The following is an 18,536-nucleotide window of genomic DNA, read 5'->3' on the forward strand; positions in this document are numbered from 1 at the left end:
GGAGAATGAAACAAAAGCACCTTTTAAAAAACTCACATCTCCCACAGGAATCAGGTAATTCATTTGGAAAGAAAGTAGAGTGGGTTGGAACATTATGTTGCCATTGTCAAGCCCCAACATGCCGATTGGCTAATTGAGGTTCATGATTGGCATTTGAGTGCTAAAAGGGACAGCTGTTCTCTGATTGGCTGCTCTGCACTTCACATTCTCCACTCAAACTTGAAGAGTGTGCATTCTCAGTAATGCTAGCTGGTGTGGTAGTAGTATGACTCAGTAGCAGCAGTAGCAGCAGCAGCAGCAGTGGTAAAACAGCCTTAGCTTGAATGCTATGGACTTTTAGGAAGAGTTAGTGCTAAGTGCAAAGCTGTGTATGGGAGGAAATTAGGCTATTTATATAAATTATATATCTGTATATATTCATATGAAAGTACATCAACAGAGTTCAGCAACTGGAGTCTGACCTTTTTGTTTTGGGCAACTGAAATTAATTTTATAGAGCTTTGTAACATTTAAAAAAGATAGAAGACAACTTTTCTTTTTCTAAGTTAGAAGGAAGCTGGACTTTAACCGCAGAATGAGGAGGCTGCTGTGCTTTACCCCCAGGTGCCTCTGGAGTTCCATGCCAGCACTCTTTGCTTTAACCCTCGCCCTGCTTTCTTGCTGTCGGGCCACAGAGTACGAGTACCTCAGCTGGCAGTCTGACCTGTACACCGGCGGGCGCATCTATGGCAAGCAGCCACAGTGCGTGGACATCCCAGACGACCTGAGGCTGTGCCACAACGTGGGCTACCAGCAGATGCTGCTGCCCAACCTTCTGGAGCACGAGACCATGGCTGAGGTGAGGCAGCAGGCAGGCAGCTGGGTGCCCCTGGTCCACAAGAACTGCCACCCGGGCACCCAGGTGTTCCTGTGCTCCCTGTTTGCGCCAGTCTGCCTGGATCGGCCCATCTACCCGTGCCGCTGGCTGTGCGAGGCAGTGCGAGACGGGTGCACCCCAATTATGGAGGCGTTTGGCTTCCCCTGGCCCGAGATGCTCACCTGCGAGAAGTTCCCACAGGACGACGTCTGCATCGCCATGAGCCCCGCCAATGCCACGGAGACCACCAAGACGCAAGGTACGGAAGAGTTTTTTAAATTGGAAAAAGTCAGTCAGTTTGTAATTCTGTCTTGTTTAGAGATGCAGTCAATTTCTGAGCAGTGTTTTTTTTTTACCATATTAAAGTTAACCATTTGCACAGTCATTGTGCATGCTTATACCATATTTATATTGTACTGTACATTTATCCTAATATAATTATTACAGTTAACCATTTTGCAATGATTTACCACGCTTCAGTATTTACATTGCTTGCCTGTCCAATTTTTACTATGCTTTACTACTCTTGGCTATGGTATACCTCATAAACTTTGTTATAACATTCCTGCCCTGAGTAAGCTTATAATGAATGATCAGTCCTGTGGTGGATGCGTAGTGCTGTATTGCTAAGTTGTTAGTTTTAGCACCTACATCATGATTTTTTTTAAAGCAGTTTTGAGGTCTGGTTTAGGTCAGGAACAGCATGCCTTTGGTATGTGACCACTTTTTGCCCCCTGACATGGGAGTCATTTAGTTGCCTAAATAAAGTCGTAAACCCATTTTGTAGCCAAGCTCTTGCTTTTTTTCTCTCTCTTTTACACACGCTTGAAACCTAGATACGTCTGCTTTACAGCCCAAGGCAAACAGAGTTTAAAGAGTTACCGGTATTGTTTCCAAAAGACCGTTTAAGTCCTGAGTCCGGCAATAGGTTGTCTCTTACTAAGTAGTATTAAACAAGTCCTTTCTCAACACTACCGTTAGGAAATTTAAAGCATGCATTGTCTTTAAAAAAATGACTTTAGTGTATACCCATGGAGGCTTTCTGAATCTTCTGATGTTGCATCCCTAATTTTGATCCCGTTGATACGCTCCTTGTGTTCCTTGATTAGCCTCCTGGGAGTGGTGAAAGAACCCAAGAACCACAATCCCCTCGTTGCAATCTCTTTTTACATGTTTACCAAAATGCATCACTTCTGGGGTGTTTTTTTTTCTGCCTTGGCAGCTTGCTTTTTTATTATCATTTTTTTATTTCTTGTAAAAGTAATTTTCTGTGGGCTAAAAGTCTTCGCCAAGTAAAATGATCCTGTATTGGCAACGCAACACTGCACATCAGTTTTGTATGATAAGCCTGTTCATTAGCATTGCAAACCTGGCAGAGTTTCAGTGTGTGTTTGTTTATCAATCCTAGAATAGTAATTCATTTGATTTCAATGCTGGCAGATGACCCTGTAGCAATAGCATGAATTTGGAAGATTTTTTTTTTCTTCCAGATTTTAGATGTGCATTTTTTAACAACACATTGTTAAAACGACCCAGTCCAGCTGGGAAACTTCATGTAGAAATACAGTATATTAGCTGGGAGTTAAGACTGAAGCCTAAACTCTCGTTTCAGGTATTTTACTGCATGTGGACTGGTTTAGATTAGGTTGCAATTGTGGTGGTTTAGTGTCTTATTTTTTTAGTAGTTGGCCATCTTTTTCATTTGACTGTTTACCTGTATACTGTAATCGAATTTTTATACATAACAACCACTTATTTGTTTGAACTTGAAATCCTTGCTTGTGAGAACAATAATCTACTGTTTTATTTCCAATACATGTTTGACCCCCTGCTGTAAGTGAGAGTGTACTGTAGTTTAAAATCTAAAAGGGGGTAGAGGGGATGTGGGGGAGTGTAACTGATAGGGTAGGCTGTATGTATCAGTGCAGATTGAAAGAATTAGGTTCAAACATGCATGGGTTGCATTGAATTGGAACTCGGAGATGCCTAAATCAGGGGAAAACTACTGAAGCAGAAAGCTAAACACAAAGCTGCAATTAATGCTTCCACTGTAAAGGATTTGTCACAGGTCAGAAGCTCTTAAACAGTACGTTCCGCTGTTTATCCAGGATACAACAAAAAAAAAAATAGTTGAATACGCTGCAATCGAAAATCGCTCAAACAGGATCAAGATCAGGGGAGGTTTTGTTTCAAAATCGTATCTTTTTTTCAGCAAAGGTGGAAAAATCCGGTAGATTAGCTGCGGTGGATAAGAATTTCCGTTTCTGAATCCCGGTCTGAAGAGGGTTGTTACAGTAACATTTGATTCATAAAAATATGAACAACATCTTTATCCATTGAAAGGCAGAGGAGTGTATTAACTGCCCTTAAAAAAAAAAAAAAACCCAAAAGTTGAATTACTTTAGGAGATTTAAAGATTGTCTTCCAGCTTGACTAGCAGATATTGTTACTGGAGCCAAAGGCATCTAATGAGTGCTGGCACCACACTATGGTTTCAGGTCATACCTAACTTACTTACTCACTGGTTATAAAAGAGGTGAACGAAATAGTGTATTGTAGTAAACGTGTTTGATACGCCCACTGGGGATTAACTTTTCACATGCTATTCCTGGGTTAGATTTTAGTTTGTCCAATAAAAGATGGATTTAATGCAAAATACACTATTGGGGTCTATTTTAATGATCTAAACAGTGGCAAGTCTAAATTATTATTTTATTATTATGATTTATTTCTTAGAAGACGCCCTTATCCAGGGCGACTTACAATTGTTACAAGATATCACATTATTTTTACATACAATTATCCACTTGGGTTTTTACTGGAGCAATCTAGGTAAAGCACCTTGCTCAAGGGTACAGCAGCAGTGTCCCAGACCTGGGATTGAACCCTCAACCCTCTGGTCAAGAGTACAAGAGTACAAGAGCCCTAACCACTACTCCACACTGCTGCCCAATACTGCCAACCCTAATTTGATCCTGCTGATGATTTTGTGACCCACTTATTAACATTACTTGAAAAAAAAAAGACACCAGATTTTGTAAATTTCTGGGGGAATTTGGATGGCTGTCTTAATATCTGCCTCTGTTTAGAAAAAAATAGACCCTTTTATCTTTTGACTCAAGTTTAACGTAACTTTAACATAACCATCTCAAACTGTTTAACACAACAAATGAAAGATTAAAAATATATATTTTTGTACTCGATTCCAGTCTAGTCATGTTGCCTTTTCCACTATATCTGACTCTCATTCCCGTTCAATGCCAGGAAGACTATTAAAGAGACTTTGGTACTGACAGCTAGCCTTGTGAATGTGGATGACAGCGACTAACATGCAGCTCTCATATCACAGGGCTTGGAAAAAGTACAAATCGCTGTTTCACTCCCCCTCCCTGACAGTAACAAGATCCTTTGTAAGTGAAAAGGCATACTTTTATAAATCAGGGAAGCTTCCCTTCAAGATAACCGGGGTGAAATATGGTTGACCTTTCTGCACAGACAAACAGGAGCAGTGTCAGTTCCTGACTCAAGTAGTGCTCATTTCCAGAGTCCCTCACAAGATGAGGTCTTTGCAGTTTGCATCTGTAATCCTGCCAGCAGCCACAACTCACAGCTTAATCTGTGCACTGCCATTGTGAGCTGCTGCCTGTCAGGATTGCATTTTCGCCATTTCCCAATAACTGTTATCAGTGATTAGGCAAAGGCTGGGTCTAAGTCTAGAGTTAAATCAATAGAATGAAATTACTTGGTAGCGTTTTATAAGAATCATGTTAATTTGGCCCGGTTCACATAAAGGACTCCCTGTGAACTTAGTTTGGTGCTTAAATGGAAGATTCAATTTTGTGGAAATGTGTAGCGATCTCGGTTAACGCAGGCAGGCGCATCACACAGGGCGAGGCGATCCAGACACAGGCGGAAGGCGGGCGTGAACCCGGGACCTCTCTCACTAAAGAACTGGCTCCTTTGCAAGGAGCATATATCAGGCTTATGTCTTCGTGTGTGATTATGTCACCTACAAACCCTGTTGCTGCCTTCATCCGCGCACGCTACAAATGCTGTATATTCAGGTTTTATTAAGCTTTAAAGATCTACTCTACCACAATCACAGTCAGTTTTACTGGCTCTTCCAGGGGTGCCTGTGACATTCTTCCATAGTTTAGCTGTTTCACAGGTAGATTTAGTTCAAGGGCCACAAGGACTGTCTGGCTGCATAGGTAAGATATTAAAAATAAATATTTAAAGCCATATAAATAAATAAGTAAAACATTCCATTGATTTCTATTAATAACATTTACAGGAAAGACCAAAAAACCAAACAAACAAACAAAAAACAAAACAAAACATGGATCTCTTCAAATTTCACTGTGTCACCATCTGTACCATTCTTAAGCTTGTATCCAGTACCAAGTCTGTTGATACAAAGTTCGAAAGGGGGTAGCTCTGAAATATCAATAAGGTTTGGTCCTAAAATTGTGAGAAAGGAAGTGCTGGAACTTGATGCCATTTCATGGATAGGAAAACCCCTTTTACAGGAAGAAAATCTCTCTTCTGTCTCTTAAAGCACTGTAGTAATCATATTCCAGCAGCCTTTTCCCGAGCTTTCCTGGAGATTGCCACACCGGACCGCCCGCATGCTGTCCCTGCTATCCGTTCAAACCTGTTATTGCATGTTGCTAACCATTAAAGTGAAAAAGTTTTGCCACGAGCAAAGTTCTGTCAACCGTGGAATGATAGCTTGCCCCCTCGGACCGTAAAACCACGAGCCCACCTGTGTCTGTACATCTGGAAGATTTATCCTGAAACAAGATCAGACCCTTTTTAGAACTTCTACAACTGCAGCGATGGCGAAAAGTTTTGCATCACCTAGAATTTTAGGATTGAGACATAATAATAAAATAATAATAATAATTAAATATATATAAACATAATTTAGATATTTTTTTTTAACATCATGTAATCCAAGAAACTGCAAAATGATATCGCAAAAGTCCACCGGAAGGAAGCCAAAATAGTAGTACAATATATTTCATGTTAGATTTTGAAATGCCACATTTTTCAATTTGTGTCAAGTAAATTTCGTTAAGTAAACGGAAAACTCCAAAGCGGTGTGTAGTTCAATATGTTAACGTAACATTATTCAAGCAGGTTCCATTCGACTTTATGAAGCAAAATGAGTTAATTCTATAGGGTGGTGCAAAACGTTTGGCCATCGCTGTATGTATTCAAATGATACGCTTGGAAAACATGGCTGGATATTATAAAAGCTTCAAACACATGTGCTGATTGCTAAGCTGCAGCTGAAGAAAATAATACATTTCGACTCCCCTCAAAACTGAGCGTTATTATTATTATTTATTTCTTCTTCTTCTTATTATTTATTTATTTTCAAAAGCAATTGTAGTCAACACAAGAAAACGAGAAACAGACATTCAAGCATTCGGAATTCTAAAAGGTATTGACAATGTCGACCCAGGGGATTTTTTCAACCTGAAAAAAAGAAACAAGGACCAGGGGTCACAAATGGAGATTTTCACTAAAATTAATAGATCTCTTCTGATTTCTTTTTTTTTTTCCCTTGCAAATTAAAACCAAATCAAAATCACAATTTGTATAAACCTGTCCGGACACACATAAATCAGTTGTCCAGTGCCACCAAGTCCAGGTGGATTTGTGGATTTCATGATTTCATTCCTCCTTTTCTGGAAAAGATCACACCCACTTTTTGGATTAGTGCAACAAACAAGCCGTTCTCCAGCAAAGGTTTTAAAAAAAAAAAAAAAAAATATATATATATATATATATATATATATATATATATATATATATATAGAAGCAAACCCTTTATAATGAGTGCTAGTAACTTGACTATCGCATGCTTTTTTCCTTTTAAATTATTATTTATTTCTTAGCAGACACCCTTATCCAGGGCGACTTACAATTGTTACAAGATATCACATTATTTTTACATACAATTATCCACTTGGGTTTTTACTGGAGCAATCTAGGTAAAGCACCTTGCTCAAGGGTACAGTAGCAGTGTCCCCCACCTGGGATTGAACCCATGACCCTCTGGTCAGGAATCCAGAGCCCTAACCACTACTCCACACTGCTGCCCTAAATTAATCCGTTCAGTAATTGTGGGTCCCAATTTGTAATTGGATAGTTCAAACATATGACAGTGGTAGCATATGATTATTTGATTGCTTAAGAACCTTGAGCCTTGAGCCAGCTTTATGTTGGGTCATATTCTGCAAGGTTCTTCTTTCCCACAACCATCAGCTATTAATTCCAGAGGAGTCCATATTTCAATAATAACGAGGTGAATGCCACCTAGATGAGCCTCCCTCTCCGTGATCTTCTAAAGGTATCTTGCCTCCTTTGAATTCCTTGTGTGATACCAGTAGGAAACAGTAGCATAGTAAACACATGCTTTTGAGCAACATGTTGTTCTTTCCAATGGAGAAAAAGTTGAAAACGACTGTGCCCTAACAGCGTATACCTATTGGCAGCATGCAACTGTGCAACGTGAGTATGTTTGTCTTTGTTTAAACTAGTCGAGCACATGTTAAACCTATTCATAAAACATTATGCATGTAATTGCTTGCAGCCCATGTTAAATAATAGGCTGAATTCATAATAATTTATGGCAGTGACGCTGTTGGTAAAACACAAATAAAACAGACTGACCAAGTTTTTCATAAGGAGTAATAGAACCCTTACCATCAGACAGAGGAGCCTGTCTTCGACTTGCGAGGCTGACATTGATTAATGAGATCTGGTATCAGGTAATACCAAATGAATTCATGCATTTTAAAATTCTAAGTAAATCATCCTTTATATACAATATAAACACTTATCTGTCTGAGCAGATGCCGTCATGCCAAATCACTTCAAACTGCATCTCCGTTTGATGGAATTCTTTGTTGAAATTGCCTACTAAGAATGTGTGAAGAAAAAGCCTGGGGGGGAGCAGATTAAATAACTCTCATAGAAAATGATTTTGGTTTATCACAGTTTATTGAGCTTTAAAACTCAGGCTTGAATTGCATGCTGCATACACAACGCACTATAACACATGTTTTGTTTTTGTTTTTAAAAACACAGATTGCCAGTACTACCAAGTAATTCTTTGTCATTAACTGACGTTGTATCTATTACATTGGAGGTACCAGATGAGTTAGTAAGTAATTCTCTTCTGCTGTGGTTGATCAACAGTGGTACTTCGATAACCCCGATGCCACTGTGTAGCAGCATGGGGTATAGGGCCAGCTGGGGAAATTTGGTGCTATGAACATTAATTAGCAGATTTGAGATAATTGCGAGGAAGATTGTTTTCCCGAATTATTATTATTTTTTGTACCCAAGGCATTATTTGTTTATTTTTATTTTTTGTTTTATTGATGCCTTCAATAATTATTTGTTCGTATGAACCCGTTTTAGTGCACCTGGGAGATTTTTTAACCTAAAAAAAAAACAAAAGCACAGTCAAAACTGTGTCAGTGTAAACCCGTTTCTTCAGAACCCAAGCTGACTTTGGGGGACGCTGGTAGCTGTATTTTGGTATCTCCAGACTGCAACAGGTTACTATAGAAACTTTTGTTTGGAGTTGATGGGGGGAGGGTACAACCTTTGGCAAAAAAAAAAAAACATGTTGGTTTTGTATTTTCGTGGGGGAAAGTATCAAATTTGCTTTTTCCAAAAACAGACATGGAATGAAAGCCTTAAGTTTTAACCCTTACTTACATTTGTTGTAGACAGCCGAATTGTAACTCAAGGCTACTTGGCTGAGCTGGGATTTAAAAACTGGCATCTCTTCTCTGCTTAATCCCCGGACTACAAGGACAATGTGCTCTTGCTAATGATCGTGATTGTGCCTAAATAGTTCAATTCTTTCCCTTAAAGCTTCTGATTGTTAGTTACCCACATCACAATGCAACCAGAATCCGTGACAATTACAGCCCCTAATAACCCGTTTAACAAACTCACACTGCTTGCTAAGCCCTCCATTGAACTGTAGCTCATCTCGGTATTTTACATTGTGTTTCTTTGTAAACCCTGATTGTAGGAGCCGGAGGGGGGCTAAAGGGAGGCCTCCTTTCTTTAGTCGAGTGAATCAGCTGTATCTCAGCAAGACTGGTCTGGCAATTCTCTGCAGACAGCTGTTCAGGCAAACGCCAGCATTGTAGATCCTAACCGGTTCCTCTTGGTTATATCAAAAGCATTGAAACGCGGTCACCTGCAGGGACTCAGTAAAGCATTCGCATTAAAAACTGATGCATTGCTTTCCAGCTGAATAATCAAAAAGGTTTTCTCTTTGTTTTTGAAAGATGCATTTATTTATTGGATCCTTTGCCAGAATTTATTTTTTAGATGAAGTTTGCCAAATAGTAGGCCTGAACTTGATAGAAGACAGATCTTAGGCAATGGTGCCAAATTTTCTTTTTCTCTTTTTTTAATGTTCGACATTTATTTATTTTTGATTTATTGCATTAGAGAATAATGAAACTTTATGAAACCCATTTCGGCTCTACAAAATTCTTTATCTCCCATGTTTACAGTTTAAAGTATATTTTGTGGAAACCTTGTTTACTTGTTAGGAACACAATCATCAGTAGATAGGTCTCTGCCTTGGACAGTGCAACTCTCTTACATAACATTAAGCTGCAAATTGAGAGATCAGACTTTGAAACTCCTCTCTGTACTTACTTTCTAATATTTTATTAATTTGAGGTTTGTGAGTGAAAATACCCAAACTAAATTATTTAAAAGAAACAGCTATTTTTGATTGTACACTTGTAAAATTAGTTTACAGGCTCAGTGGGGAGTCAACATTAAGAACTATAAAAACAGCATATTTGTTGGTTTTAAAAGTTATTTAAAAAAAAAAGAGAGAACCTGCAAAAAATGACACAAAAAAGTGGAGCCACATCCACAGACAATGATGGCTTGTCAAACCACCCCTCTAATCCTTCTGACAAGGGGCTTTTTCGGAGAGAAGTGTCAGGGTTATTGCAGGAGTGCGGTTCATCCCGCGAGATAAACAGAGCGTGCGCAGACCAATGGCTAACCAGCTAGACAGCATACAGCACTGTTTTATTTATTTATCGTTTTGTTTACTGTGGGCAGGAATTATAGTTAATTATAATGAACGATCAAGAAAGGCACCTTCCAGAGCAAGGTCAGGTCACAGGATCTTTGACCGTTCACACATTTATTAACGTGTATCTATGGCAATATGATTTAAAGTTCCTCTGTTTGTACAGGGAGATTTGTAAGAGCACAGGCGTGCATGGGAGGTTTGTTAACTTCATTAGGATCATTTTAAAACTGTTTTCACCTTTTTGTTTGGCTAATATGGAGTTGCTGCTTTAGCTAATTGGCAGAGTAAGGTTGGCCTGAAAACTGAGTAATGTTCCAGAACGTTGCAATATAATATTAAAATGATCACAGTATTCATTTATTGTAATCCAAAACTGCAGCAGCAATAATAAGAACTACAAATCACATACTGCAGTGTTGTGTAATGCTTAGATGTCACTGATAATAAAAACTGAAGCGACTTGCAGTACAAAACAGTTACAGTTCTCTTTGGGGGGGTCAAGGGAAAGTAATAGCAGTAAAAGTAATTTTCTTGTCGAAATTCAAACCACCATATGCTTCCACAGAAAACCTTATTATTTATTTATTTTTTTTTTTTATTTTTTTTTTTTTAAGAGTGAAGTGCTACAGTTTTGCTAGCGTTAAGCACAGCACAACCCTTTCTTAAGTGCAAGTTGACCAGGTGGCAGTCTGTCTTGTATTCGAATCTTGTTTTGGTGAGGAATGTAATTTTATTGTCAAGTTCGTAAATTATGAAACATCATGTTCCCATTTCCTTTTTTTTTCAGATTGCTTTTGATGTTAATGTGATATTGGCAACTGTGGGCAAAAAAACAAACAAAAATAAACAGTTCAAATTACTTAGGGGTTTAAGGCATTTTTGTGCATGCAGATTTAACACTTCAGCACTAGTTTGTAAACTGAATATTGAATCCTTAACTGAAAACTCAAAGAGCAAAGAAACATCTGAATAAATATGTTCCTAAAGTAGGACCCTCCTTGACAACAGTTGGTATAGCAAACGTTTAGAGGTTTATGTAACGGGCAGTGTTGTGCCAATACAGATTATGTCCAGTCCCCTGTTGGTGAGATGAGATTATTATTATTATTATTATTTATTTCTTAGCAGACGCCCTTATCCAGGGCGACTTACAATTGTTACAAGATAACACATTATTTTTACATACAATTACCCATTTATACAGTTGGGTTTTTTACTGGAGCAATCTAGGTAAAGTACCTTGCTCAAGGGTACAACAGCAGTGTCCCCGACCGGGGATTGAACCCATGACCCTCCGGTCAAGAGTCCAGAGCTCTAACCACTACTCCACACTGCTGAGATGAGGTTAAAAGCTCAAAAACTATGGCTGCAGATGAGCCCGCTCGTTTGCATTGCAGTTTAGACACACATTGTGGGTCGCTGGTTCACGCCCAGCCTCTGCCTTGTTACATTTAGATACACCAAAATACAACTTCCAGGATCGCTGACCCTGGAGGGGTTGAATTGTACCGTGTTGGGTTTCATCCAGGGATCCAGTCCCAGTGGTGTTGCACAGACCTGGGGTGGGATAACACCTGCTTCTGGTCTTTATTTTCCTAACTCTCCTCTTTCTGTTTGCAGACTCTGGCATCTGCCCGCCATGTGACAACGAAATGCAAACAGACGTCATCCTGGAGCACATGTGTGCCAGCGAGTTCGGTAAGGCAATCTCGATAAATCTTCTCATTTACTCCACTTGCATTCCACTCAGTTCTTTATTTTCAGAAGGATCCCTGGCCAGCAGTGAAATGACCTTCATATGCTGTATGATACTTGGTCACTTTTTGGCCCATATTTAAAATAACAAAGAAAAAAATATTATATACTGTATATATATATATATATATATATATATATATATATATATATATATATATATATATATATATATATATATTTATATATAAATTCCTGTCTAGGGCAGAGGCAAATACCCTAAGTTAAGCAACTACATCAAACTAATTCTTTTTTTTTTTTACACAAGAAATGTTTGTTGAAGCTTTTGGAAACCATACAAGCTATAATGGTGTACGGTTATGACTTCCATTTTTCCCTCAATGCATACTTTTATTCTGCATAACTACTTGAAACAAAAAAGGCCCCAGTTTAAAACCGAAGGGATTTAATACAATTCAAACTTTTAATGAACCTTACTTTGGCAAGAACACGATGAATTCCAGTCACATGGTCCCCATATCTGACAGCTTTGAAAAATATTGATCTGATTCGGACGAAGGAAAAATATGACTTTAAGCTGGATTTTTCTGCCTGGCACACACAACTGTGTAAAAATATTTATTTGAATTGATTTGACCGTGATTTAAACCCTTAGTGTTGCAACAGGAGAGGGGTGAACCTTGAAACACTGGGAGGATTCTGTACCGAGCTGTGATTTTTAACAGCCGGATCAAACAGAGCTTTGTTCTGAACTCCCAACACTCTCTCTTTCTCCCTCTCTTTCCCACACTTTCGTTAACCCCTGTACCTCTGGAATCGCCTATTTCCGATTCCCCCGGTATGTCCCTCCTGGATATAAAACGTACCGTTTCCGGCAACTCTTCTAAAACTTCGTTAAGAATGCAAAACTATCATTAATCTGTACGGTAAATGGTGAAGGCTTTGTAGATTGATGACATTTTGCAGTTGAGGTTTTTTTTTTTTTTTTTTTTTTTTACTGCTGGGTTCTGGGACGGACAGCGCTGCAGGGGTTAAGGGGTTAATTCCTTGTAACAGATTAATTCCAAATAGCACTTGCGGCTTTTTCCTCTTTTGAAACAGGCTGGCGATTGTTATCTGTGCACTGGGTGGCTCACGGTGGAAATGTCATTGCTCAGGTCACCAGTCTTCTCCACAGTGATTTGGTCTAAGCCCAGCTCTGGCTGTCCATTGCAACAAAAAAAGAATCATCCCAAACTAGTCCTGAAATCCAAACAGGCTAGACAGTTGCACTTGTTGACAGCTGTGTGAACGGAGAGTGTTGCTATGTGCACGGTTGGCCTACTGTAGTCTCAGCACCTTTTGACTTCTTTACTCCTTCTGTCATTTCCCAAGGCTGATAAAGCACTTTGATATGTGCTGTATTAATATGACTTTAGATTAAGTGGGAGTGTGCTTTGGTAACCCTCAGCTACAGCATGTTTTAATAATTTTTATTTTTACATTTTAACCAAATTTTTAAATTGCATTCCCTGCCTCAAGATGGCTTCACATGTACCCGCATGGACCTCTCAGAACTACATTTCCCATCATCCTCCTGCACACATGTAACCGAGAAGGATTTACCAGTGAGCAGGAGGATGATAGGAAATGTAGTTCTGAGAGGTCCATGCAGGTACATGTGAAGCCATCTTGAGGCAGGGAATTCAATTAATTTTTTTTTTTTTTTAAAAGTGGTCAAAATGTAAAAAAAATAAAATAAAACAATACACACACCTTACTTAAACAGTTGTAGCAGCACATGGGAACATGTAACACAATAAAATAAAAAGGACCTTATCTACCCTTTAATCTCAGAGAGTTGGGGAATCCACTTGCTGTGACCCGAGGCCCTGTTGTTCTTGTCACCGTCCTGAGATGTATAGCTTACAGTCCTTCCGAGAATTGAATTCTGTTTTGTGTAAATGTACTGAACAAATGTGTCCTAACTGGTTATAAATTAAGTTCTAAGGAGACATCAGTTCAGCAAAGCGGTGGTTCAGATAAGGGAATTCACTTTTAAAGACGTAAACATCAAGCATATTAGGCGCCTCCGTTACCAGACATCGTCAGTCATGTGGCTTGTATCTCATTCGATTAGCAACACGTCCAATGATCAGCTAGAACGGAGTTTATTTCTTACCTCCATCCATTCATCCCTGCTGTGTGTCTCCTCCTCCCCAGCCTCCACCTGTTTTTTGGCTTCGTCTAAGGGGGAGGGCAGGTCTCCTGCCCCCCTGCCCATGGCTTGCCTACAGTCAGCCTCTCCACTATCAGCAAAATAAATTATGGGTGAAGGGCGAGGCCAAAGATGTAATGAAAATATGTATAACGTAGTATTATCTTGTCTAAGCTTTAATAAATATCGTTCGTTCTATTGGATTAATTTTTCTGACTGAAAATCTGTCCCTTATGCGCTCCTAGACTAAACTAACTTCTAATTTTGGAACACATTGGCAGCATCCTGTTTATCTTTTCAAACCCAGCGGTATATCCTGGCCTCAAACAAGAATTTATCTTCCCTGTGCTATACTGGCGGTCTGCAGTGCTATTACAGAGATTGAAATAAGATCCCAATTGCATAGCAGTTTGATCCATTCCTGGTTTTTACTAGAAGTTTAGTAAGACACATCTGAGCTTGTTTTTTTTATCCATTTTCCATTAAAATGCCTTTAAAAACACGTCTCTCATTTGTTGTTTTAATTTATATATTGTTGTAACAGCACACTTGTTTAATTAAGACATGTGTTCTGTCTTGATTTTCTGTCATTAACACCCAGGAGCCTAAACAAATCCAGGCAGGTTTAGCTTTCTGATTCGGGTGTCCAATTCGGAGAAGCAGTCCGCGGTTATTCAGGAATCATTTTCATTATTTTTGTGATACTTAGCTGTCTTCTTTTTGCTAATGATTTTGACAAATAAAGCTCGGTTATCAGAGGCTTTTTTATTTTTTGCTTTTTTGGAAAGCGTTTCTGACCCACTTCTTAAGGATTCCGATTCGATAAGCCTTTGGCACCAGAAAGATGGTTGGCGCTTGATGCCAACAAAACCATCTTTTGCAAAACCACTGAGATTGTGGTGTACCATTTTCCAGATTCTTTCTGACAGTTTCATTGGCATCGGGCCAGAGTATCCAGCCAGCACAAGATTTAGCTCAGTGCGTACGGGTTGAAGGAACGTAGGTCTGGTACGTTTTCTTACTAAAAGGGTAAAGGGTAGAAGCAGGGTCCAAGCAGCTGTATATTCAAGGACGGGTAAACGCACAGGTCCAGAGTGGACGTGAATCTCAGACATGGCATTTCTGTTCTCCTTGCTTTCATTTTTGTTTTATACAGTATATCTTTTTTTTTTTAGATCCTATTAAACTTTCTTGACATCTGTGTACTCATGTTTTGATATTATTTTCCTGTTAGTGCACAGCATGCAGCAATACATTTACACAGTTGCAAACGCTTTTCTGCACCACAGCTGAACCCTTCATGCAAATACGAAAACCGAGAGTTTACATATTTCACATTTTTTGATGAGGTTTTAACAGCCCTTATGCAAACTGTTTCCAGAAACTTTCCAGCTTTTATTCATTTATTTCAAATGGATTTGAAGCTTGGTTGCCCAAATGTTTAAAAATGTTTCATGCAAATTTGTCAAGTGATAAGAGTGAGTAGCATAAACAGATCATTGGACTGGAAGTTACCATTTTGTGAAGAAGAAAATAAAAATGTTGTTGGGATTCAGTCTGTTTTCATGGTTTTGGATGAGGAATCGCTAAAAACAAGTTTAACTTGCGAGGGTTTAGGACAGAATCTAATGGGGGTCAATCTGGATTTGTCACCTGAATAGTCTTCTTGAACCACACTTAGTTACCAGTCTCTAATTTGTGATCATGAAAGACACCATCATTACAATATATATATATATATATAGAGAGAGAGAGAGAGAGAGAGAGAGAGAGAGAGAGAGAGAGAGAGAGAGAGAGCATACATTTTGAATGTTCATGGGGCACTGTAGTTATTCCACAGGTGAGCATGGCAAAACCAATATACACTTGTATATTTTATTAATATTTGTTTATTTAGCAGACGCCTTTCTCTAAGGCGACTTACAGAGTCTAGGGTGTGTGAACTATGCATCAGCTGCAGAGTCACGTAGAACTACGTCTCACCCGAAAGGCAGAGCACAAGTGACTTTTACAACGGGAAGCCCTTGCGTTATAACTTGCATTTCACAATCTTCATAACTTATCAAGCATCTGGCGTCCGACACGGCCTATTGACATTATCCTCTATAAAAACCATTTCAGCAGCTTTAATGCTTTAACATGTTTATATTTCTCTTGTCTAAGCTGAAATAATTTGAATGCCAGGGAAAATCTTTTGCTTTCAATTAACTTGTGGAAGCTGCAGGGTAACACATCTTGCACAGATTTAAGCTGGAAATTAATTTATTTTTCTTAAAATAACCAGCCATTTGCAGTTCAGTATAGTATCCAGTGATTTTATTTTGTTGTTGTTGTCGTTGATTAAAATGTATTTGGAGCATTCCCCTTGACCTTCTGTTAATGCCAGTTGATTTAACTGGAATTTATTTAGTGTTGTGTCTTGAAGCAGCCGTTTCTGGTGCATCTTTCTTTTGTTATAGGGATGTGGAAGCTGCTGCTCCAGTGTTGAGAGGAAATCGGAATTAAAGACACCCCACACTGAGTTAAACCATTACGTGCTTTGCACCAGCAACATGAAATGGGGTTACTTCAAAGAAAATGTCATATGCTTGTTAAAACACAATGGAGAGCTTGATTTATCAAGCTTATGTAACAGCCGCATGTCTGAAGTTACAAAAACATTTGAAACAACTTGCAGCAAGTGCAGTGGGCGCCCTGCACTCAAGGGGAAACCTGTATTCATTTCTGAAATTCATATTATTTCATGATGTGTTTACATCTTAGATCATTAGCAAAACGTGCATTCGTTTTTGTAAATTGAGACCATAGGCTAGGCACTGACAAGGCATCGCATTAGCTTATAGCTACCCCCACATTGTCCTGATTGTCCTAGAAATTAAAGCAGCTGGGAAGTAGACCAGCAGCAATGTCCAGCATATTGCTGCTAGATGGTCAGTGTCCACAAATATTTAACCCTTTAAGGTACCAGGGACATAGGTGATGTGTCCCCACAAATAAAAATGATGCAAACTTTCTTATTTTTGCAACAAGGTGTACGGAACAGGGTTTAAAATGTACTGACGGGTTAGATCTGGTCGTCCAGATTGTCCGTTTTCCTCATGTTACTTCAGCCACTCAAGTGCTAAGAAGAAACAGTTTGAACAGCTACTCAATTCCTTGTCTACCTTGAGGGGTTAAAACACACGTTGCTGTCTGGAATCTGCTCAGCTGAATAATGTGTTTGGGATTTTGATCCCTACATTTTCTTTGTTTTATTCGTGAGCGTCTTTTCTTTTGCTGAATTGTGTGAGGGCTCTCTGACACGTTGTCCTCACAGGCCGCAGAGACCACCGGGCTTGTTTTTCTCAGTCCGGAGCCAGGTTCGATGCTTAGGCAACGTGGGAGACAACAAGCGTGTAGAAATGAACAGGCAAGCTAACACGGTGTGGGGCGAGCGCGTGTTGACAGCTGCTTTACGTTGTTTTCATTTCTAGATACTGTTCCCACTCCTGTGCCTTTGGATACGTTGCAGAAACTGTCATACGTAACGGCAATATTCCTGAAGTGTTTACACTTTTGGACTGTCCGTGTCTCAGAGCAAGAGACAGCCCAGGATGTTAGAATGACATGTTATGGAAATACACTTAAGGGTCTTTACAAATGGCTGCCATACCAGTGGATTACAAGACTGTGGTTTGTTCCCTGGTTACAATACTGACCCCCCCCCCCCCCCCCCCCCCCCCCCCCCCCCCCAAACACAAGCGCAGTAACATTGAGTGATGGAGATGTGACCCTATTTAGGTAGGGAGTCCATTTGGAGAAACTCGTGGCTGCCTTCTGATTGGTTTTCAAGTTCAATGATCCTTGTATTTCAGTATTTCTGTTTTTTTGTTAATGGCAACTTGATCATTTACTATTAATACCAATCTGGCACAAACACAACAGGTGTCGTTTCTATTTGTATTTGTTTTTTTTAAGGGTAACGTCTGCCCCCAAAACTTTTTTTTTCTAAATTATACAATGTAGGAGTAAGTTTAAGAGATGACACATAGATGCGTTAAATTATTGACCACGTCTGCTTAAGAAAATGATCTTGAAGCAAGGCTGTAAAGAGGTGCAGGTTTTTATGTCCCTGCGTACTTGTTCCAAAGAAAGAGATTTAGCTGGTCTCCCTACCGTTGACCTATGTGATCTCACAGTTGAGAGATTTGTTGATACTTGTCAGTCAGACACAAGGTATTATTTTAGGCCATTTCACACACGAGATAGAGAGGTTTTCAGACAAGTGACCTTTAGGAGTTTGAGTTTAAAACCAAAAGTTATAAAAAATGTAACACAAGACCTTTTAAGACGGCAAAATGCTGCATATTGGTGCACTAACTGCTGCAAAATTAAAGTTGCAAATTGCTTGAGTGCTCGCGTCTACCTTTTTACATTTCTAAACTAGATAACTCACTGTGGGTGAACCCTCGGTTTTATCAGCTTTACAAGCACTTTGGATTCCCCACTCTCTTTAAACCACTAAAGCTGGGGTGGCTGTCTAAAGTAAATAAACAGCTAGGAGGAGAAAGTTTGTCTGGCTGGAGACTGTAGGAGTTGAAACATTTCCTCCCACCTCCATCCACAGTGGTCACTGTTTTGACAGCTTCTCCATGTTTAATCTATTTTATCAGCGGGTCGTTATTCTGGAC

At 39.3% G+C, this 18,536-nt stretch overlaps 1 protein-coding gene across 1 annotated transcript in view; it reads left to right on the top strand.

The window, feature by feature from the left end:
• Window positions 1-210: 210 nt before the first annotated feature.
• Window positions 211-18,536, top strand: part of LOC117971672 (secreted frizzled-related protein 1-like) — a 41,614-nt gene continuing 23,288 nt past the window's right edge. The window contains exons 1-2 of the mRNA XM_059013637.1: window positions 211-1,115; window positions 11,574-11,651. Of these exons, the coding sequence (XP_058869620.1) occupies window positions 575-1,115; window positions 11,574-11,651 (619 nt within the window). The 5' untranslated portion in view covers window positions 211-574. The remainder of the gene's footprint in view (window positions 1,116-11,573; window positions 11,652-18,536) is intronic.

Source organism: Acipenser ruthenus, chromosome 46 (assembly GCF_902713425.1).
Source record: "Acipenser ruthenus chromosome 46, fAciRut3.2 maternal haplotype, whole genome shotgun sequence".
NCBI classification, from domain to species: Eukaryota; Metazoa; Chordata; class Actinopteri; order Acipenseriformes; family Acipenseridae; genus Acipenser; species Acipenser ruthenus.